This window comes from Oreochromis aureus, linkage group 1, assembly GCF_013358895.1.
Source record: "Oreochromis aureus strain Israel breed Guangdong linkage group 1, ZZ_aureus, whole genome shotgun sequence".
In the NCBI taxonomy this organism is placed as follows: domain Eukaryota; kingdom Metazoa; phylum Chordata; class Actinopteri; order Cichliformes; family Cichlidae; genus Oreochromis; species Oreochromis aureus.
Genome location: NC_052942.1, coordinates 27960188 through 27984063, shown reverse-complemented (window position 1 = coordinate 27984063; position 23876 = coordinate 27960188). Strand labels below are relative to the sequence as shown.

At 40.1% G+C, this 23876-nt stretch overlaps 1 protein-coding gene across 1 annotated transcript in view; it reads left to right on the top strand.

Moving 5' to 3' along the window:
* The window catches only part of ush2a (Usher syndrome 2A (autosomal recessive, mild)), a 217029-nt gene that overhangs the window by 176310 nt on the left and 16843 nt on the right, over positions 1-23876 (top strand). Inside the window, exons 68-74 of the mRNA XM_039614175.1 lie at positions 3299-3406; positions 4494-4677; positions 8490-8647; positions 10310-10468; positions 10658-10820; positions 12126-12343; positions 13615-13751. Coding sequence (XP_039470109.1) covers positions 3299-3406; positions 4494-4677; positions 8490-8647; positions 10310-10468; positions 10658-10820; positions 12126-12343; positions 13615-13751 — 1127 coding nt within the window. The remainder of the gene's footprint in view (positions 1-3298; positions 3407-4493; positions 4678-8489; positions 8648-10309; positions 10469-10657; positions 10821-12125; positions 12344-13614; positions 13752-23876) is intronic.

The following is a 23876-nucleotide window of genomic DNA, read 5'->3' as shown; positions in this document are numbered from 1 at the left end:
CAAGCAAACTGAATGTATGTTTCAACATTTACTCTAAGCTATGTTAATTAATGCCAATAAAACTCCATGATGGATAGAGTGTGTGTGTGTGTGTGTGTGTGTGTGTGTGTGTGTGTGTGTGTGTGTGTGTGTGTGTGTGTGTGTGTGTGTGTGTGTGTGTGTGTGTGTGTGTGTGTGTGTGTGTGTGTGTGTGACAGAGAGAGTGAGAGAGTGAGAGAGTGAGAACCTGATCTCACTGTTCCATCCCAGACGGTCTCTGCATTAGGGAGCCACAGACAGGAAGTCAAATTCTTAATTATTTAGGAGAGGTGTTATCAAAGCTCTCTTCTCTCCCTCCTCTCTTTTGCGCTCTCTTTTCTTTCATTCTCTGCATCACCTCTTTTTTCTTTCCCATGATAATTTGTTTTGCTTTCCAGTCTCAAGTTTTGTTTTACCACCACGCTCTCTCTCTTTTCCTCTCTTTAAATTCCTTCTCAGCCGTCCTTGCATTTCTTTCTTCTGCGATTTTCCTGTTTGGTTTTTCCACTTTCTCTGCATCTACTCTTTCACTTTTCAATCCCCACCACCCCCGCTCTCTCACTCTCTCTCTTTCTCTCTGTATCAGGTGACAGGCATGGTATTGCGGCCTGCGCCCATCATCCTATCATATTCTCTAATGCAAACAGAGAATGGCAACCTGTCAATAAAATGCCGTTTTCAATCAGTTATTTTTACTGCAACACACACACCCAACAGCAGTCTCACATTTGTGTCACTTGTTTGCTCTCTTTCACACGTCCAGTCTCTCTCCTTGACATTTTGCTCGAACACCAACTCTCTATCTTACTTCCAGCGTCTCTTGGTCTGCGTTTCCCTCAAACACAAACACCCACAGACCTCCAGTGTGTCCAACTCTTACGACAACAGGAACAACTCTTTGTCAGTGAGCCGCTGGCTTCTCGCATCCCAACCCCCTCCACCTGTTTTTCACTTCCTAGTGATCACTGCTATAATGATTGAAGCTTCCTCTGTCTTTCCATAATCAGGCACTCGAGCGCATGCATGGCTACACACACATGCATACAAGTATGCGCACACACCAGTATGCGCAGACATGGGATCGTTTCTCCAGCAGATCAACACTGCCCTCTTCAGGACCAGAGTTATAGCTAATTTGAAACATACCAAGAAACATCAAAGGGGTTCTTCTTTAGGTTAAATGCATGTGCACATGCAAATCTATGAAATGACAAGTGCATCTCCACTCATTTTTGCCTTATGTAGAAAATGGAAGAAGGAACAAGAGAGTCAAATGATGCTGGACTTTGTAATTGTTTCCGTTCAAGGGTAGAATTGATTCATTCGTTTTCATAAGCATGTTCTCCGATCACTCCACACTCCTTCGTGGCACGATTACAGGCTGTAATTAATAGCCAAAACTTGAGAATTTTAACTTGTGAGACGTTTTGTTACCTCTGAAGCCAGCACCACGCCAACAGAAAGTTCTCTCCTCATGGTCTGCCGTAAATTGTTACAATTTTTAGCTCGTGTAGGCAGACCGCATCTGTTTGTGTGTGAAAAAATGTAGCAAAAGGTTACCATTTTATTCAGCGTTGCGACAAATGACATCATTGGCACCGTAGATATCATTTACTATGGTAGAGTGCACACATGCAGATACACACGCTTAGTTGCACAGTTAAATAGTGTAACAGAACCTTACGCTTCAGCCCTGGTTCTTTCGTATGGCTGGCAGATTTCCTTTATTTAACCCAAACACAGGGCAACATTGCGAGAACATTGGCACACAGACACATTGATTAGAGCTTGGGTTAAGCGTGGCAGGCTGCGAGGCATGTTAAGCAGGGTAAGTAGTAGAAAGAGACGTGAGGAAGACGCGGTGAAGGCTTCTACCGTGTGTGTGTGTGTGTGTGTGTGTTGGTGCACATTTTCTTTCCTGTATGTAGCCAACACTGGGTGGGTATCGTATTGTAATACATACAGCAGCTGAGATACACAGTAGGGTTTCTCTTTCTTTCTCTTACCCTCCAAATATACACAGTTGGAGACAGATTTTGATTATTAACAAAATCATATCAAAAAGATGTTTATTTAAACGTTAGTTTTACTAAATTACAGATTTAATCTTTGTGTAGTTTAATTGTAATATCTGCATCATTAGTTTGTAGAGTTGTATTTGAACTTTCGTATTAATCATAGACATATCGCTCCTTTTACTACAAGAAATTTTAAATCTTTCCATGAAAAAAGTTATGATTCGGTTATTTCTGACTCTAAACGCATTTGTAATATTGTAATAAATGGGATTACTAAATAAATTTTATAGATGTTTATTACTATAAAAACACTTTTAATGACAAATGATATTGTAAAATCATTTCTTCCTCACCTAAAATAACGTGCAAATAAAGAATTCAGCACACTACATTATGCAGTCATCCTTTTGAAATAAAGTCATTTTAGTTCTTTCATTTTCCTTTGAATTTGATTTGCAAGCTGTTGTATGCTGTCAGCTAAGTGAATGACCATAAAACATCCAGTCAACCCCTAATGTCAACACTTAGGATTTGCATTCATCCTCATACTCGCACCTTACATCAGCAATCAGGCAGGAAATATATCTGAAGGAAAAACAGGTTTCCAAAGAGTAGAAAAAAGAACTTTGTTTAGGTACGTGCAGGATTTTTACCTTTGCTTCTACTTTTTAAATCCTATTATAAAAGCTGATTTCCTGTGGTTGCAGCTAAAGGACCACTCAGTCGCGATGTGATTTCTTTTAGACTGCATAGCAGGTGCCTATAAATAAATCATGTCTGGACACAGTAGCCTAAACGCATACAGAGGTATCATAATTATCATAGATCAAAAGCTGATGACATTACAGCGTTGGACCGGTCCTATCCCGTGTCAGTTCCACGGCTGCCCATCTTTACGTTGTTTCATTATTGAGTTATGGCATGCATAATTTAACACCGACAGATATGGATCCATCCATTGAGAGAGTGTGGAAAGAACAGAGGGAGAGAGAGGGAGAAAAAAACAGTCAGGAAGAAAATGAGTGATATCATCTGAGCAAGCATTCCCTTTTTTCTTTCCCTGTTCCATTCTCCCTGTTTTCCACTTTACGGTTTCACTTCTTCTCCACTTTATCCCTCTCAGTTTATATTTCTTTGTGTATTTCATTTTTTTGTTGCAAATGTGTGCAGTTTATTAAAATGGAAAAATGTTTTAAAATGTGGACATGGGTTTACTAAGGCATTGATTTTAGCACATACTCACACATATCTGTGTGTTACAGGTTTGCAGCCATACACAGAGTATAGTTTTGTGCTTGTGGCCTGTACGTCTGTGGGATGTGGAGCCAGCTTACCATCCACAGGACGCACCTTGCAAGCCAAGCCTGCTGGTATACGCACACACCTGTGCACGCACACACACAAATCCTCTAGTATTTCAAATGTATTTTTCAAATGTATGTCTAATTTACAACCCAATGGTTGGATATTTTTTGTTGTTTGACACAGAACAATATCACAGCTTGTTATAATCTTAATAAATACTGAAATGAAGTATCTCTGACTTTTAGTATTTTTGTTTTTACAGTGTACCTTGTGTCTTTTTGATTTCTTCTTTTACGTCTATGCTCTTTTTTCTGCTCTGATTTCTGCATCTAATTAGTTGTCCCCTGTGCTTCCTCACTGTGCAGTATTTTATGTAAACCCTTTAGCTTTTGGCTTTTTCATTGTATCAAGTGTGGACACTTTATATCGTTGCAGTTTATTGTTGTTGTCGTTTTTTTGATTTTTTTTATTTGATTCTTGATTTTTTTTTATTTGATTCTTGATTCTTCTTGAAATCCATTGCACGTCTCTTCTCTTAGATTTCCTGCTATTTCTTTTCTATTTAAATATGATTTTTTTTGTCTTTTCTGCACTTTCAAGCTATTGTTTGTTGTACTTTTGTCCAGTCTCCTTATTTCTTTTATTTGGAGCTACTATTTCTTGTTTTTTGGGGCTCACATTTCCTTGCACTTATGCTTGTGTCTCATTCTTACATAATCTTACATCATCTTAAATATACGAATCTTGGTAGTTGGACTGAATTTATGTACAAAATATTTAATTAAAAAAACTAGATTTTGAACCATCGATGTTGCTTTTAATTTTAAGTCATGAAATTATATGACTTAAATTTTCATTGTCATCCTGTATTAATCTTCTCTGTCCTTTCTTCTCATGGTTTGGGTTTTCTTTTTTCCAATATTAAGAATTTGATCATATATATCACACACAGCATTTCAGTGCTTTACTTGTTAAACAAACAGTGCCCTTAGTTAATGAACAATAAGGTTTAATAATCAGCCTGGTTTCTCTACACAAGGTGATGCTATTTACTTTTTTGGAACAGAAGTAGGACTGCTGACTAATTATAGATGCAAATTAATTGCTTAAGCAGGCTCTCATTTGTTCTTCTTTTCTTTTTTTATACTCCAGGTGTGTGGTCGAAGCCCAGACACCTAGTAATAAACACATCTGCAGTGGAGCTGTACTGGGATGAGCCATCCCAACCTAATGGACACATCTCCCAGTACAGGCTGAACAGAGACAGTCAAACTATTTTTACCGGAGACCACCGTGACCGGAATTTTACGGACACTGGACTCTTGCCAAACCGCAGGTAAAGAGGATGAACTCGCGCTCATTTATACATGCAGGAACATAAAAGCGTGCGTCCATGTAGACGTCACACATACAAAAACACTTGACATGCAGCTTCACAATTAATCATCACTACGTTTGTGTCTTTATACTTGGATCACCCTATTTTAAAAGCATTCCTATCGCCCCATCCACGCCTCTCTCAGGACTGTACTCTGCATATGTCTGTTTGTGTCATTTAATGAGCAAATATTTGACATGCCAATGACTGATGCAAACATTGCCACGCACACAAATTAAAATCACGAATCAGATCTGGCTTTTGCTTGCAGACAGCAGTGAAGCGTTGATTTTATTTATCTGTTTATTTTCATTTAACCTTTATTAATCCGTGTCTTTTTTCCAGTGCGGATGTTCTGTTTTAAATATGGGAACGATACCTTCCACTCCCTCCTATTTTGTCTCTCCTGTTTCTCCTCGAGCTTCTCTCTTCCCAAGACAATTTCTCCTTACCCCAAATAGAATTCCTGGGATAACACCCTGCAGTACTCCAATCCCCTCTATGTGTGAGTGAAAGAGAAAGAAGGGAGGAAGAAGCTAGGACTGTATGTGTGTGTGACGTTTAATTTTCCTTAATTCCAGATAGTCTGCCAGGAGGCATTCCTGCTCCGACCCTTCGCTTCTCATTGCTTGTCTCGCTTCTGATTCCCTTCTCTTCCTTCTCACCCTCCCTCCCCTCCTATCCTTTCCTTCTTACCTCATTCCCTTCCTCTTCCCCTTCTTTTCCCAATTTAGCCCTGCGCCAAGAATTACACAGGGAGCACCGGCCCCATTATCCAGACAGACTTGTGTGTGCATGTGCGAGTGCGCACGCTCTCATGTCTTTGTGTGTGTGCGTGTGTACGTGCGTGAGACTGCTCAAAGTGGCCATTGATTATTTATGACAATGTTGATTAGCTGTCACTTTGCTTCAGCAGCCCAGGAAGTGTCTAAGATGACGAGAGAATTAACCTATTCCCTCTGGCTGGCCCCGCAGGACACACTCACACTCACACACACACACAGAACCAGATTCAAAGCCAAACAGATGCAAATGCCTCACTCACCGATTACCTTCTCCACACACACACAATTTTACTTTTGATATCCCAAGGCGCTGTTTACATTTAAGTAAATATCTTCCAGTGATGAAGTGTTTAACTTCATTCTCCCACTGAAACCTTATGCCATCATAAAATTCTCCCTCTCCATCACTCTCAGTCTCTTCTTCACTCTCTTCCTCTCATGATTTCTGTCCCTCTGTCTTTCTATCTCTCCTTGACATAGTTGGTGTGTCTCAGTGAGCCACATTTATTTATGTTTTGTGTGTGTGTGTGTGCGTCTGTGAGAGTAACATATGAGTAGTTTTAATACCTTTTCCTGAGTGCGTTCTAACCCAGTGCAGAGGCACTAATGGCCTCCTGTTTAAAACGCTCTGTACAGGAACAATAACCCAACACCCGCTGCCTATTAACACATGTGTGCTAGAGTTTATAGCAAATTAAAGGCTTTTAATGTTAAATGGTGGCCCACTTACACAGCTAATGTAGGCTTTAGCACCAACCAGCCACACGCTCTTAAAAGGGAAATCTATCTTATGATGTCATTGTCAAAAGTAGAGAGTGGGTCACGAGCAGCAGCAAGACAAATGAAATCGAGAGAGCAAAGGTGTATAACAAGTGTGAAGAACAGCACAATGATAGTTATTACAGATAAATAGAAAATGGTACAGACAACCTTTAAAGTGTTGAAAACTAAACTTTGCTAGCCTTTCTTCTTTATAGAGTTTGTTGTTTATGTAGTTTAATCATTACATTTATTGCAACTTTTAACCTTTATGTTTGTATTTTTTATTTTTTTATTGATCTTTATAATTTATTTATCAGTTTTTGTCTTCTATTTCTGAATTGGCTTCATAGTGTAGTAGTTTACCCAATCACCCAAAACATCCCCTTGTGTATCAAATCGAAATCGAGGCATCGAATGTAAAAAGCTGTGGTGACCTCTTGCAAATAAGGAATCAGCTAAAATAAGCTACTTCCTCCAAATATCTCTACTGTAACCAAACAAAAACTTGTGGATTTAATAAAAAATATTTTCACATTTGCCTTACTTGATGAAGATGAAGAAAATAATGCATGTGATGACAAATTTCCTGTTGGTCTGAACATACAGAGCACAGATTTTTTCTTCTTATGAATTTCATAATCTAGTAAGATGAAACTCAATAGGCTTAACTCAAAAAAATTATTGAGATGATATTACAAAGATAATTAAGATATTACTTTAGGGGGCTGGTCATATTGCATATACATTAGTAGAGGTTTTCCATTTGTGACTGGAAACACTGGGGAAAAGATTACTGAAATAAACTGTGATTGACTATGATTTGGTATCCAGTAGTCCTTCTGGTTTTTCAACTTTCTTCTTTCTTCAGCCTGAAAGTATATTTTAACTCATCTTGTGCTCCATATGGGTGTGTTAGTTCCTGCTAGAAAGAGGTATGACTCTGAGAAGAGAGAAGGCGTGGTAAAAGAGAGACTTTGCACTACTTATGCAATTTTTTTTCTATTTTTGAGGGGTGTCCAAGAAGCACGTTATCAGATATCAGTCATCGCATCAATTGCCCAAGCCTTTTTTTCTTCATTTGTTTTACCAAAACTGATTTCACACTTTAATATCTCTGGTCTCTGCCTTAAACCAAGGTGTCAAGGAGGCTTTTATTACATGTTAATAAGGCTTAAAGTAAAATAACTTTTCAGCCTAATGACATTTAATTTTGTGCTTTCAGTTTCACATTTTTAGCAACGCGGACAGCACAACAGTTTTCCTTTAGATTGCTGGTTGGTTTAAAAAAATAATAGCCTACCAGCAATAATGGTATAGCGATTGTTGGCCAGAATTCAGTGACTCCTTCAATGTGACTCCTCCAGCATCATCTTGTATTCCACATGTCCTCTTAGCAAGAAGTGTTTTAGTAAAATTGTTACATTCTTCTGCTAATGCCTCCAGTTCTACCACATAAAAATGCCTCTCCTTAGACTGCACTTGCATGCTGTTTCCCAAGAATAAAACGTACACTTATGTTTGTCACATTACAAGTAACAAATTGCCCCTGTGGTGTTAGGAGATTAGTTGTATGCTCGGTTCATGAGTTGTGTTTGTTCGTGGCTCTTTGTTAATTTGTGCTGCTCTTAGTAGATTGCACTGGTCATTATTGAAATGAACAGGTTGCATTTGCTTTAATGTTAGCAGATTTGTACTGTTAGTAGATCATCCACAGAATTTTCCACTTCAATTGTGGCTTCACACTGATTTACTACGAACAGAGATTTTGTTGTACATCAGTGAGACCATTGCGTTTGCACAGCTGGGCTGATTTTCATTATAAAAATGCAGGGCAGCTGAACTACCCAAAGTTTGTTCTGGCTGTAATTTTCTTCTATTGCACAACATGCACAGCATCGCTAAGTAGATGCAAATGTACAACCATGTAGTATGTTTTGTAGCATGTGAGTAAGACTTGAGTTGATTGGATGCTTATGAAGGACAAAAGCTCACTGCCACAGATGGAAGAAAAGTACAGATAGAAATGTTGCAAAGTGGAAGTCGCTTAGTAGATAAATACACTTGAATACTTGATGTATGGGAATATATGAAGCCTGTAAATAAAGTAAACAAATTTAAGGTCGTATACTGACCAATGCTAAGAAATGTTAAGATATATCAGCCTTACACTGTAATGTCTTTGTTGCTTTCTCCACACCCCTCTTTGCCCCACTATCTATTTAGGTACTTGTATGAGCTGGAGGCTAGTACGGGGGGTGGGACTGGTGTGAGTGACAAATATGTTATACAAACACCAGTCTCGTGCCCCTCTGGGATCCCACCTCCACACAATGTGACAGTGTCAGGCCCCTACTCCATATCTCTTGCCTGGTCCCCTCCTGGTGAGTAGCAATCTGAATGAAAGGACACATGGATGGATGAAAGGCTGGATGGCCCTAAGTGATTTTCTGTGGAGTGTATTAAGTTTTTTCAGTCAGAATGGTGTCAAAGATTAGACGTTTATTTTAAGTTCTAGTTGTTCTCTATCATTTGTATATTTAAATTTGCTCCTTGGAAATACTGTTTATATTTTTTAGACATTTCAACTCGGAAACCAAGCTTAGCTTGTTACAACTGATGATTCTTTAGTGCTGTGAATGTATGTGCTAGGTTTCTTTACAAGGGATGTTAAAGGTATTGTTTCATGAAATCAGAAAAAGGGTGGCTCACACCCACAAAAAAGCTCTGAGTAGTCACCTTCTGGCCTCTCAAGACCTGGGCACATACACAGGCATACATGAGCATACACATAGGGCTGAGTTTCATGCTTATGGGGCAGTGATTGTCTGCCCTAACCCATCTATCATTGACTATTACTCTCTCATTAGGCTGATTTCCTATCTCAGAAACCGCTTAAAGGGCCAACTAGCAAAGACACTTCACTTAGTAGTGTGTGTGGGTTTGTGTGTCTTTTGTTTTTGTATATTTTTGTCTGTGTTTATTTATGCATCTTTATACGTATTTCATTGTGTATGTGCATGCGTGAATGTGTGTGTGTGTGTTTGTGTGCACCATTGCAAGATATTTCCATAGGCAGGCCTATTCTATCGTCATTATGGGTTGATTTTAAAGGTGAGGAAATATCGGCTGGGTTCTCACGCTTGGTTAACTCCCTGAGCCCAGAGTCTGGAGTGTTTTCGTCTTGTGTGTGCATGGGTGTGTGTGCATACCTGACTCTCTTGACAGTGTGTGTGTATGTGTCTGTGTACATGCACCTGTGTTCATGTCTTCAAATGCATACACTGACTGCCAAAGCACTGACTTATGGCTATTAAAAAGGCATTTACTCGAGGATCAATTCCTCCATCGCGGTGTTGGTGCCTGTATGTGCATGCATGTGTGTGTGAGAAAATGTATTGAATGCAGGCTTTTAGCTGTGTGGAAGAGAACATGCATGAATTGTGTGTGTGTACATCGTGTGTGTTAAATACAAGATGATAATGCAAGTGATAGGTTTTGAATTAAACCTTTACGGCATTATCACGCCATTATCGCTCACACATAAACACCTCCACGCACGTGTGTGTGTATTATGTGAAGGTGTCTTAACTCAAAGTGTGTCCATTTAAAAACCTGAATGTGCTGAAGTCAGAGATGTGTGTGCAAAGGTTTGTGTGTGCATATGTGAGTTGGGGGGTGAATAATTGAAGTCTTTCATTTGTCTGGTAATCAGTTCGTTCTCGAGATATCCAGAGTTCATGAATGTTGAATAACCCATCACAATACAGTTGGCCTGAATTATGGAAAAACCTCCTGTGAGAATATTAACAAAGTCCAGGGGCATGTGTGTATGGGCGTGTGAGTGTTATCTGTATGTATACATTTGTGTGTTTTTGTCTGGTTCTAAGGTCCACAGTGCTGGAATTGTAAAGCCAAAACTTCAGAAATATTGGGGAAAAAACAGCAAAAAAAGCACTCAATATTTATTTCTTATTTTGTTATAAATCTATCCCAGTAAATGACATAACCACCTAAAGGTTATCATATTGTTTCTCTTTGCACAGGTCAACTAAATAACAGCCAGCCCATGAACTACAACATCCTGTTAAATCCAGGGAGTGAAGGTGCAATAATACAGCATGCTGGACAAGACCTGCACCTCACTGTGACAGATCTAAAGCCTTTCACCATTTACTACATAAGAGTGCAAGCCTGTCAGATAGGTATATATTTTTTAAGTGCATGAAGTACCAATCAGGTAGATTGATAACAATTTTATGGCCATTTTACTTAGTTAAGGTGTTGCTGTTGTGTCTCTAACCATGTACCAGAAGACTTATTTGTTTTTTCCAAATGATAAAATGTTTCTTGAGATTTTTTTTTATTATTTCTGACTGTTTTGTTTCTTGCAGAGGGCTGTGGAGTAGGAGATGGTGTCTTTGTGCGGACTTTAGAGGCCACCCCAGAAAATCTGCTCCCCCCCACAGTAAAGGCAAGTGAAGCCAATGTTCTGGAGATTCACTGGTCAGCTCCCAAGAAACCAAATGGACTCATCACCTCCTACCATATATACAGGTAACAGATAAACAAATATAGTACACCGAGATATATGGCCTGGCTTTGCCTTCTTATAAATACCTGTTCTTTTCTCCTTAGGAATTAGGATTTAGTTAAATGGTAAATGGTAAATGGCCTGTATTTATATAGCGCTTTTATGGTCCCTAAGGACCCCAAAGCGCTTTACATATCCAGTCATTCACCCATTCACGCACACATTCACACAGTTGTGCTATGAGACTGTGCTTTGTCCAAAGGGAGTCTTGTACAGTGACGAAGTGTACAGTGCATTTTGAGGCATGTCATTGTTCTACAGTATATAGACTGTTTGCCAGTATTGTCAGTACTTACATGTAGAAGTGACTCAAGTTATAGTGTTACAAAGGTATTCGAGTTTTTTAAACCCTTCTGAATTTTCTATATGTTCCCATAAATGTATCACATAACATAGAATCAGATTTCAAGTCCTGCTGGTGGATCTATGATTAAAACACAAGGACATGCAGAAGCCATATGCAAGGCCTTTTTTCACATTTTCATACCTACACTGTGTTTATGTGCTCAGAGTACCAATTCAGACTGTCATAAAACTGTTGAACCAGAAGTAGCACATATGCTTCACATACAATTATCACATATAACATACATAACAATATACATATTTGCCTTTCTATGGAGTAATGGATAAAAGTTTTAGTGATTATAGGTTCAGATAAATGTCTACTTAAAACTCTATTTATTGTAACCGTGTGTGTGCGTGTAGGTGTGTGTGAATGTGCATCATTAATACATGCTGAAGGTCGTGGTCTGCTTGTTGACCAAAGAGTTTGTGATCTGTATGCAGGGTCAGACCAGACTAAGCCCTTTAAGTCCTCAGGAAACACACATTAGCATAGCAGTACACACACACACTCAGTGACACATCTGGCATGATCAGACTCAGGCAGACAGGGACTTGGATAAAACAGGAAAATCTCTCTCTTTCCGTCTCTCATGCACACACCTGAAACCCTACGTAATCAGACAAATGGGCTTACCAAAGACATCAGGGTGCTTGCATCAGCTCATGGCTTATACAGAGTGTTTAAGATGTGATGATCCATTTTATATTTGAATTCCACACAAACTTAGTTTCTTTATCTTTAGAAAACCGACGTAAATATGTGCAAAATTAAAATAGATTTTATATAGTTGATGTCTAATTAAAAAAAAAGAAACATCACCAAAAAATTGAATATTTTAATTTTTAATGAGGTGTATATAGTATGAAAGTATTTAAAGGAAACTGATGAAAAGCTAATACAAGTGTTTATTTTCTCTTAGGCGTCCATTAGGAACACAGGAGGAGCTGCTGGTTTTCATCTGGTCTAGTGGGCCTCTTGAATTTTTTGACGCGAGTCCTGCTCTTCAGCCCTTCAGCTACTATCAGTACAGAGTTCGTGCCCACAACTCTAGAGGCTCAGTTCTGAGTCACTGGGCTTTGGGCCAGACATTAGAGGCAAAACCACAAGATATGGCCGTTCCCATTGTCACTCCTTCGGGTAGGTTCACCAAGTCACATGAAAACCGGTATTTATTAGAGATGACCTCATTATGATTTTCTTTTGCCAGTTTCAATTTACAATTATTTTGTGTTTTCTTTTTAATAAGTATAACTGAGATCATAGTATAGCATCAAGTCAGTATAATATCTGAGATATTGATCTGGTTGGTAGTAGTGGAGGGGTTTGTTTATCACTTTTAGCTGCTTTAGTGTTGATGAACTTAACAACAGGCAAATTAGAGGGGAAACAATGAGACAACCTTCAAACAGGAATGATTTTACAAGTGGAGGTCAGTGGCATTTTTCCCTCCTGATCTTTTCTGGGGGGTTTTCTCTAGTTTTGGATTTAGCTAAATTCATTGTCAGTACTGGTATCACGAGGTGAGACCCCTACAAAACCCTACAGCATCTTGCAGCCCACTGGTGTGAATGCCTCTGACAAAATAGTCAGACTTCATTTGAGTGGTCTGACATCCTCTGCTGGGCCCTTTGCTCTCTGGCTAGCACCGTGGAGTCCAGTTGGCATTTTCCATAGAATACCAGAATTGGTAGGTTCACCGCTGGTATACCTGGACTTGTCAAGAATAACAGCAGGTTCACAGTGAGCACATATGACATATCTGAAAGGATCAGGAGAAGGCATGGAGAACATTATGCTGCCTGTATCATCGTTCATCGTGGCTGGTTTGGTGGTGGGTCAGCAATGGTCTGTGGAGGCGTATCCATGAAGGGACATACAAACCTCTACAGTCTAGGCAACAACACCCTGACTATGATTAGGCTGAAGTCCTCTGACCCACTGTCAGACCCTATGCTGGTGCAGTGGTGCCTGTGGTCCTTCTAGTTCATGACAATGCCCAGCCTCAGGTGGTGAGAGTATGTAGACAGTTTTTGGAGGATGAAGGACTTGATACCTTTGACTAGGTCCACCCTCGCCTGACCTAAATCCAATAGAACCCCTCTGGGCCATTGTGTTTTGGTCCATCCGATGCCAGCAGGTTAAAACTCAGATTGTCCAGGAGCTCAGTGATGCCCTGATCCAGTTCTCAGCTCTGGATAGTTGCATCCAGTTTTCCTTTGTTACCTTCTTTAAAATGTCCATGTTCACTTAGATGACGGTCATTTAAGTGTCACATATGTTTTCGTGGCACTCTGTCCCTATGATGTACTTCAGCAAACTTTGTGTCTTGACCCACATTTGCATGACTAACACGTATAAAATTATCATGTACTGATTTATTGTAACAGTTCACCATGCTACTTTGACAGGTGCGTATTCAGTCCACCTAAAATGGAGTGAACCAGGACAGCCCAATGGTCTCATTTCCCATTATAGGCTGATTTACAGGAAGCACCAAAAGGACCCAACGCTCAACTCAACTATTGTTACTGCTCTCACTGTAGAGGTAATCACACACACACACACACACACACACACACACACACACACACACACACACACACACACACACACACACACACACACACACGTGTGCATGTCAGATGTCATTCATACAATAAATATAAAGAAATTTGGACTGTACCTGTGGTGCTTGTGGCCATCTGTTTGCCAGTGAGGGGCCTGAAAAGACATAAACACACGCTGCCCATGGTCTGCTATTCCCAAGACCACTTCCATAATTCTGTATCGTGCTGGATGCTCTAACATATCAGAAATATCAGTATGAGCATGTTTCCTGATACCAAACACACAAACACACACACATATACAAACACCTTCATTCCCATATATATGCATATTATACATTAACAGCTGCCATCTACTCTCAATGTGAACTGGCAGCTCAGCCTGCAGACTGAGTTCACCCAAAAGCTGCAATGAGATATTTGCCAGCACTTGCTGGCATCCCCTATCCACCATACATCTATACGTGTGTGTGTGTGTGTGTGTGAGTGTGAGTGAGTGTGTGTCTGTCTATAATATAATAATCTGTCTGTGAAAAATTTCAGTTATCCATTTAAAAATAAAAATTAATTCAAGAGCAACCTGGTTTTAGATAGCTGGGTTACTTACCACACATAGGAGTGAGTTGTGGTTTAATTCCCAGCTGCCCAGACCTGCATGTCTTTTTCCATCTTCCTGTTTTTATGCACTTCCCAGTCTATAGACACGAATACCACAAAATAATCTTTAAGAAGAAGCTAAAATATAAACAACTTGAAAACATTTTAACATAAAATTTTGTATAAAAGGAACAACAGAAGGAAGGAGAAAAAAACACAGTATCCACAGACTGAACGAATATGGTCAACATTAAAGCAACAAGAGAACAAAGACGTATATAGCTGCTAAAGAAGAATGAAAAGAGCTAGAATGAGTGAGATGAAAAAGAGAAGGGGAAGGGATAAAAAGAGAGTAAATGAACAAGCGGGGAATGAGACAGAGTGATAGATAGGAAGGTAAGGAGGAGAGCAAAAGAGAGACAAGGTAGAAGTATAGATCTATATTCTGTCCATATGTGTGGCCTCTTCTCCCTCTGTGACCTTTGGCTTGTCACTCATAATTAATACAAGATGTAAATGGAGACCTTTCACCTTCTCATTGATATGGAACACTCTGTGTTTGTGTGTGCCTGTGTGAGATTGTGTGTGTGTGTGTGTGCAGGAGGCTCATTGACATGGCATAGACTTATTTTGGTGGCGGTCATTTGTCACGCAGTTGTCTTCACCACATGCACTGCGTTGTTTAGGAATACACAAAGAGTGTGAAAATTAGAAAGCCTTTAGCTGATTCAGGAAGAGTAGACTTTATCTGAAGGATTAAAATTTGGGTTTTGACTTTGTTCGCTTTAGCATCGTTAATCAAGGATTCGATGGCAAAAAAAACGTGCCTAAGTCAGGGGTGTCCTGTGGGACAGAACCAGCCTGTTAAAAAGTAGAGTCCAGCCCACTGGATGGCTTTGCAAACTTTGTTTCTTGACACAGAAACAATCACATCATGAGAATGTCTGAAATGTTAAATTTATCCAACCCAAATGTCTGAATCTTTATTAGTTTTAGAGCCTTCTGACTGACAAAATCATTCCCTGACATAATACACCAAAAATACGTTGTTGGGTCAAAGATCTGTGTTGAGGTGTGTCTTCAATTTGCAACAATTTGTGTAGTGTTTTTGTATTGTATAGTTGCAGCATCTATTTATACTTCTAACATTAAAAGAAATGTAGGTTCCTCTGTCTTTATTTTACTATTTAGTTTTCACCCCTCAGCTGTAAAAGACTGATGGGTATTGGAATCTTATTGACCTTGATCTCAAGGTCAAAGGTCAAGTTTTCTGAAAGTCTTGTGAACGCAATATCTCGAGAAGAAAATCACTGCTGGATCTTCTAGGAGGCTGAGTTGTAGCACTGGCAATATTTTTTTCACAACATTGAGATTTAATTTAGATTAAATCAGGTTGATCTAAAATAAGTTTGACAGCCCTGCTAGATTAATTGTAAAATATGGGTCATAACATTAATGTGAAGCACATGAACAGCTTATATTTTGTTTTCCTATTAAACAGTCACAAACCAGTCTAGCACTTCTCCCTGTAATATTTTGTTTCAACCCTTAATTAAGTTTTTTTCCTCTAAAAAAGGGATCCAGTCTTTCACACTCTTCATCCACTTCAATTTCTTTTGTGCATGTAGTAATTGTGCATATGTGCATGTGTGTGTGTGTGTGTGTGTGTGTGTGTGTGTGTATCCATTTGGTATGTGTCTATTTGTGTGTGTATTGATCTCAGGCTGGGCTGGGAACCCTGCTCTGTGCCAGCTTGGCTGATTAATGGGGTCGTCATGGCAATCGGACGGAATGAGGGTACGAAGCGCAGGCGGCCTGCCTCGCTAGACACCTACACGCCGCCTGGCACACACACTGTCTCGCGCGCACACAGAAATTCACTCTCCATGCTTTACACCTTTCTGACAAACATGCTTGTCACTCATTCTACCCTGTCAGGTTGTTTTTATTGCACGGTGCTTCATGTTTTGGTCGGGTTTTTTTGTTCTCCTTCTTTTCTCTCAAGCTTCTCCTTCTTTGTGTTCACGTGCTATTGCTACTGCTTCTTTTTTTGACAATATCACTTGAGATTCTGGCCACCGGTAATCATTTTGCTCTCAATAGCTCTGGACAAATGCTTCATCGAGCAGATAAAACTCTATTTTCGCTTCGTGTTCAAGCTTTCCACCTCAAACCTCTCTCACAGCTCACTTCTTTTTCTTCTTCTGATCACATCTGTCACTATTTTAACCTCTTCTGCTTTTTTTCTGTCTGTTCCTGTGCGTTTTCTTCTTCATAACTTCCAGTCTCTTCTGTGGCTGATTTTCTTGTTTCTCTTTGCTGTCTCAACATCGTCGTTCACCTTACTCTTATATCTTAATTTCCCCAGCTCGTCTCTCCACTCTGCCCTCGTCTCTTTCCAGTTTTACTACCTCTTTTATGCCTTTCACCCTTCAACCCTTCTGTATCGCACTCTTTCTTTAGCTACTTCCCATACTCCCTTTGCCCCTCCTTTTCCTCTTTTTCCTGTATTTCTCTCATGTTTCCCTGCCTACCAACTCCCTCTTTCTCCTCCTTTACTCTGCTGTCCTTTCCTCCCTCCCTTGGCTATTCCAGATGTTACACTGTGGCCCTTGGGATCGCTGGTGAAGAGAGACCACAGGCATATGTGTATTCAAATGTGTGTGTGTGTGCATTACTTTGTGTGCATACATATGTTTGAATATGGTTGTGTGTGCTTGTGCGCACGCACAACATTTCTGTTTGTGTGTGTATAATGCAACAGTGTATGTGAGTGTGTGCGCGTGTGTGCTGTATTAATACATCCCATTGATCAGAGCAGGACCCCTGACAGTCATCATCCCTGAGAACCATCTGGCCGACGCCTGACGCTCCCTCACCCAAACAGAAGCTGACACCCTATTAATCTGCTACCGCCATGCATACATACGTGTGCGTGCGTGTTTCTGTGTGTGTGAATGAATGAATCTGTGACAGTATGTGGAAGAGACTGTGTAAAAGGTTATGTGTTGCGTACACGTGAACATTTTTTCCATGTCTGTGTTTCTGCGTACATGCTTGTGCGTGTCTGTGCTCCACAACTCCACACCGTGCACACACATACGGAGGTATACACGCACCACTCTGCCATCCGCCAACAACAGCCGGCGCTGAAGGGAGCTGAAGGGTGCTTGGAAATTAAGGTTATTACACAAATTGAGCCATATGGTCTAAATATTTCAGAGCTGAAATTTACTAGGCAATAAAAATGGCCCCTACCTCGGTAATGGTGTAAATTACAGCTTAACCACCAGCGCTAATGATGTCCTTCTGTACGCCCCGTAACCAACCGTACATGAAGGACACATTGTTTAAAAAATACCCCAGGAAAAGCGAGGGAGAGAGAGGAAAAGGGAAGAAGGGATGGGGATAGATGGGGAAGGATGAAGTGAAGGGGGGTAAGGAGGAAGTAAAAGAACTGAAGGAAGACAAGACTGAGGGAAAGAGAAATAAAGAGAGGATTGCAAGAAAGTAAGAAAGTGATTAATATAGAGAGTGGAGAAACAGAGAGAGAGAGAGAGCTAGCAGCATGTTTACAATCTGTTAGTTTACCATTAAGAACCCGTCAGAGAGTGTGGGACAGCGAGGGCCAGCCGGCGAACTGTGTCTTAAAGCCGATATGAGGTTTCACAGGGGGTGTGTGTGTGTGTGTGTGTGTGTGGGTGGGTGTGTGTGTTAGGTATGCCGTCAGCATGTGTGTATTTAGGCATGTATAGTTGGAGAAAAAGGATGGACGGGTTATCAGAACATGCGGTGTGTTTGTCTCCAAACATGTTGAATAATACATTACAGGTCGAAAAAGTAACGGCCCTAAACTCCTGATGTGAGTATGTTCTATGAATTCAATAGTTTAGAAATATTTAAGCATTTCAGTACGTTGGCACGGAGTTTGAGATTAAAGTATCAGTTTGCAAGGGAGTTCTTAGGTCAGTGGTTCCCAGCATAATCTAAAAGGTCTCCCCTTGATCAACATGACCACCCGTTTGTCCAGTACTTGGAGAGTACTCTAGTTATTTCATTGATTATGTTTTATGAGCATTTTCAACGGTATATTTATTATTTTTAGCTTATAATTTCAACTGTCAATCCGTAAATTTAGCTAACAATTTCCTGTACTAATTATTGGCTACTTTCAGCTAAAAAATGACAGCTTACTTTTTAAAAATGTTAGCTACCTGTTTATCTAGTATGTTTAGCTAACAGTTTCTTTTTGTTTATCTCATTAAACTAACAACGCCTGCTTTTGGCAAGATATTTTAGCCATTTTTTCACTTTTGGACATTTATTCATATATTTGAATCATATTCATTAATTTTCTCTGCCTATTACAAATAGGCTTTCTTTTAGTTAACTGTTAACGTTTCTGCTCCAATCTGTTTAGGTCAACTCAGCTCCTCAGGTAAAATGAAAATGTAAGTTTTTGGGCTAAAGCTCCACAGGATCCCTGGACTGTCTTGGCCCCATAAGGAGTTCTGTGTTGTGCTCTTCCCAGCTAATATTTAAAGCAAGCATTTGAATGCAATAGGTTTAGCGTCACCAAATGGAGGCTTACTTCCTGATTGTCATGTAGAAGATAGAATCTGAAGCACAGGATTCACCTCTGCTTACACTTTATAAATATAGAGGAAGTTCAGAGATTAGCTAGGTCAGCTTAACATAAAGACCAACCAGAAGAATCAAGCTGATTTGGCTCCTAGTAACAAAAATAGCCTACCAACATTTGTAACACTCATAAATTAAACCTTTCGACTTCCTTTGTATATTTATCTCTAAATCCAAGTTAAAAACAAATAACCTTCTCTCTCACAAAGTGGCTTTGAGACGGTAGTGACTTTTAGATCTCCAGTTTGACCTTAAATTTGCAACAAGAGAAGCAAATAAACTCTTTAAGATTCGTTCTCAGTCCATGTATCAGGGAAACAAAAAAACCCCCACAGTTACGTGAAAGGCTAACAGTACCTTACGTGCCTGACCTCTTATGATATGGGGCTTTTCTTTAATGTGTATGTGTTACACGTTTTCTAAAGTAACTGTCCAGTTAAGTTTTTCAGCCACCGTCATGCAAAGAAAAGATTTTCCATCTTACTGCAGTTTTAATCTTGAAAGGGTATACTTTTATTCAATTAATGTAGAAGATATACAGATGTTCATACATGATGATAAATCCACAAACAAATAAGTTACGTACAAACGGGCAAAAAACTTTACTTGTTGCATTTAACCCTCTCTTAACTTGCTGCTCAGCAATCTTTTTTGCATCACTTTAACCATAACCTAGCAAAAGAATGTGGCAGAATAGGGATAACAAGGCTTTGCCCTTGCTCTCAGTGACACCCTTTAACAAATGAGGAAGACAAAAGAGAGGAGGGAAGAGAGAAACGCAGAGCTGAGTGTGCAGAGAGTAAGGAGAGAGGGATGAGGAGGTTAAGAGAGGAGGAGGAGACAGGTGAAGTGAGGAACAAAGGATTAGAGGAGAGAATAAGGAGACTCATATGCAGAGTTTGTTAGGCCCTCGGCCTATCAGACCTCTTAGTTAGAGGTCTCCATCTCTGATTGGAGGGCTCTCAGCATTCTGCATAAACAGCCAAATAATCAGGCTGCAACACTCCCTCCTGTCCTTTCTGCAATCTTTGTTTCTACTCGTGGTTTTTTTTTTGGCAGCTCCTCCCTCTATCATTCCACACTGCCCATTCCTTCATCGCTGCATGTCCATCTGGAGTTTCTCTGTTTCTGTGTAAAATTACAGTTTTTATCTTATGCTCATCCACAATGCTTGCCCCTTCATTCCCTCTTCTTCTAGCTTCCTCAAGTGATTTTTTTTTCAAGTGAGTTTATGTTCTTACTTCCCTATCTCTTCCTGCTCCGTCGCTCCTACACACACACCCTCTTTCGCTGGGTAATGATAGGTTGGTGTTATTGTGTGTCTGTCTGTGAAGAGGCCACACCACCCAGTGTAGTACTCTCCACTTCGAATGGGTGTTTAGTGCTGCAACCACAATATGATGGTCATCACTTTAAAGGAATGCTGAGAGGGTGCGAATGCGTGAGAAAAAGAGAAAAGGACTTGCTATATTTGTGATTACTGAGTCCATTCAAATCTGGCGAGGAGCATGTGGGAGTGTGACGAGTAACTGAATATTTGTGTTTGCTTTGGAAGTGGGAACTATTTAGTTTTGAGGAGTCCTTCCTACCTCTCTGATGCTGTCTCCCACCATGGGCATATATATTTGACACTTAGCATAATGTCTATCGATTGGTAGGGAAAAGATGGCGGGGTTGCCAAAAAGCCTGTAGGATTTTTGTGATTCTGGTCGGTCTGCTGTCTCCATCAAGTGGATTTTTAAAATGCTCCCATTCACCTCGCAACAAACAATCATTTCATTACTTTTGATGTTTTTTGTAAAGTTGCGATAAAGAAATATTTTTTCCTGAAACATCCTCCAGATTAATTATTATTATGTTTGCCATCAACAACGATCCCCTCATTTAAAATTGTGTGTATAAAAAAATATTTTTTACTTTTTTTCCCATTTTTTTTTAACTAGCTTTAAAACATAAAACGAGACATTTTTCTGTTGCCTCATCTTGTGGAATAAAGCTTAGCTGAAAAATATACTCATTAACATGCTCTCTTATTTTAATTTCACAAGAAATCTGTGGATTTTTAGCATGCTGACCATTACTCATTATAATTTGTCCACTGGTCTTTGGCTGCATCACACACACAAATATAAACACGAGCACACACAAGAATATATATACACACTAAATATGCTGTTCCTGGGGTCCAGAGATGCCAGAGCCAATCATGAATGTCTGTGTGAAGTGGGCATGCCTGTTCCAGACCCCTGCAGTCCCTCTCTACATCTGTGCTGGCCACAGACATAACACATGCCTAATGGCCACTCCGTGTGTCTGTGTGGTGTGTTTGTGTATGAGTGTGTTTGTGTACGTGTCGCACAAAGGTCTCTATGTGTCAGGGTTTGTCTAACGCACCCTGACTAGCAGGGACACCCATGCAGGGCATTTTGCAAACAGACACAGGGCAATTGTTCCAGCAGCATTGAATTAGGCATGCACACATAAATATGCACACACACACACACACACAAACTTGGCTTGAGAGCTTGGCATGGGGTGCAAGAGATCAGTGTGTGGTGTACTGGCTCACCTCAGAAACCTCTGAAAACAATTACTGCTCTCACAGGGCTGGTCAGGGCACAGCTTGTACTAATAGGCTGGACAATTGAATTGAATTGAATGGAACTGAACTGAATGAGATGAAGTGATTTGAGCTGAATTAAGATCATTTAAGTCAAATCTGATGTTAGCATGTTTTATCACATACATGAAAGAAGTAAGACACACAATAAAAAAGCTGAAACAGCGTGGTGCTTTATTATCTCTGCAGGAATTAATATGACTGAGCAGAGAGGCCAGAGAAGGCCTGTGGAGACAAACATCCTAAAGGCAGACCAGTTGGACCCCATTCATCTGTCACTAGGCATTGTTCTTTGATGTATCTTCTTGGGCGCTCATCTTACTTTTACCTATTCTTGTATCATGCGTGGGTTCGATACAAGGAGTGAAATGGAGTGTTTGTGTATGTGCATGCATGTGTGTAGCCATATGCTAATGCTGGTCTGTCTCTCTGTCTCTGTCTCTCTGCGGGGCCTAGAACTGTGGCCTTTGTGAGATAATCAGCATAATTCTTTTGACAAATACACATGGTTATTCTTAATTAGTATCACACACTGTCCCCCTGGCTGCAGCATGCCTCTCTACCTGAATATCACGCATACCCACAGATGTGCAGTCTCACACACACACACAGACATGCGCGTGAACAGTTCTCGGGACACATTGGTACAAAACAAGATGCTTCTACATGTGGCCTTACTGGAGTACATGCGCACATACATACAGATACCAGTACATGTGCACATGGTTTAAGGAACACACATGCAGGCTGGCACTTTAATTTAGGAACGGGAAGAGTCCCACAGTCCAAAGGGCCTCTTCTTTAGCTCACACACACACGGGAGAAGTCAGAAGAAAGATACAGAAGATTGAATAGATTGCTTCTTTGCCCTCAATGTTAAGTTGTGTTGAACCATGTAAGATCCAAGAGCTCTTTAATGTATAAATTAGCAAGACCTCTTCCTTTCTTTTCTCTTCTTTCCTGATCATTGTCTCCATTTCTGTACTTCTGTCTTGTTTACGCTGCCTCCCTGTCTCTCTTTCTTTCTCTTGACCTCCCTTTCCCCCTCTCTGTTCTTTTGCATTTTGTATGATTAACTGGTGACTTTGATCATCCGCACACATATGCACCAGCCCATGCAGACTGAATTTAGCTTGACAAGAACCTTTTCCTTTCATATCTTCGATTGCAGCTTCCCCCGTGGTCCTTGAGAGGTTGGCTGTGGGTTTGGGTGCTTTTTGTTGGCAGTTTTACTTCTACAGTATGTAGAAGTACAGGTGTAATACTTCATTGTTTCACAAAGTGGAATACTTTGTATTTTGTAATGCACTTGATACATGCAGATTACTTACCATTTGGAAGCTGGCCCAAACATTGAGGTGAGATCATAAATATCTATTGCTGAACTGGAAGAAGCAGGTTGGGAACTACAATCTGTATGGTTTTCAGTATTTTCATATATGTGCTCCCACTGATTTATCTAGTGGATTAAATTAAATGTACCTGGTAACTTTCAGTTCATGTCATGATTTATTTTGTAGTTTTTCATGTATGCCATTGCCTACGCATTGTCAGATACCTTAAAAGTATTTGCTTGCTGTGGCTGTGTTTGTCTTTGTGTGTCTTTGCACGCTGTGTGTGTATGTGAAAGTGCATGTATGAGAGAGGAATAGTTATTGAGGGAGCTGTTAATGTAATGTAATAGTTGTGTGTTTCAGTGCTACACCGTTTGATTACAGCCTGTCTGCGTGCCTGTGTGTGTGAATTTCACAGTGCTTGATTGTTGAGTGTGTGCGTGTGATGTAGCGAGCAGGCCGTTAATGTGGTGTGTTTCAGTGATAAAGTGTTTGAATGTATTGCCATCTAGAGGCATGTAGCAGAGTCTCCACGCTCCTATAAAATCTGCCAGCGCCAGATGCTGCTATTGACAATGTGCATATGTTAACCGCTTTATAGGCCACATGCCTCACATATTTCACTGGCTTTTAAAGTAGAGAGATCTCTCATTCCTGCTCACTTAATCTGTCTCTCCCTTTTGCCACATCTATCTTTTTTTTTCTCACCCGCTTTAGCTTTCTCCCCTCTTTTTCTTCTTCACTCAATCTCTCCATGTCTTACTCTTTCTCTCACCCCCCTTCCTCTGTCTCACCTTCTTTTATTTGCTTCATCAGTTATTAACTTACTCACCTCTTACTTTTTCTCTTCTAACTCTCTGCCCTACATTACTCTACTGACACATACTTTTTTTTTATTCCACTGTCTTTTT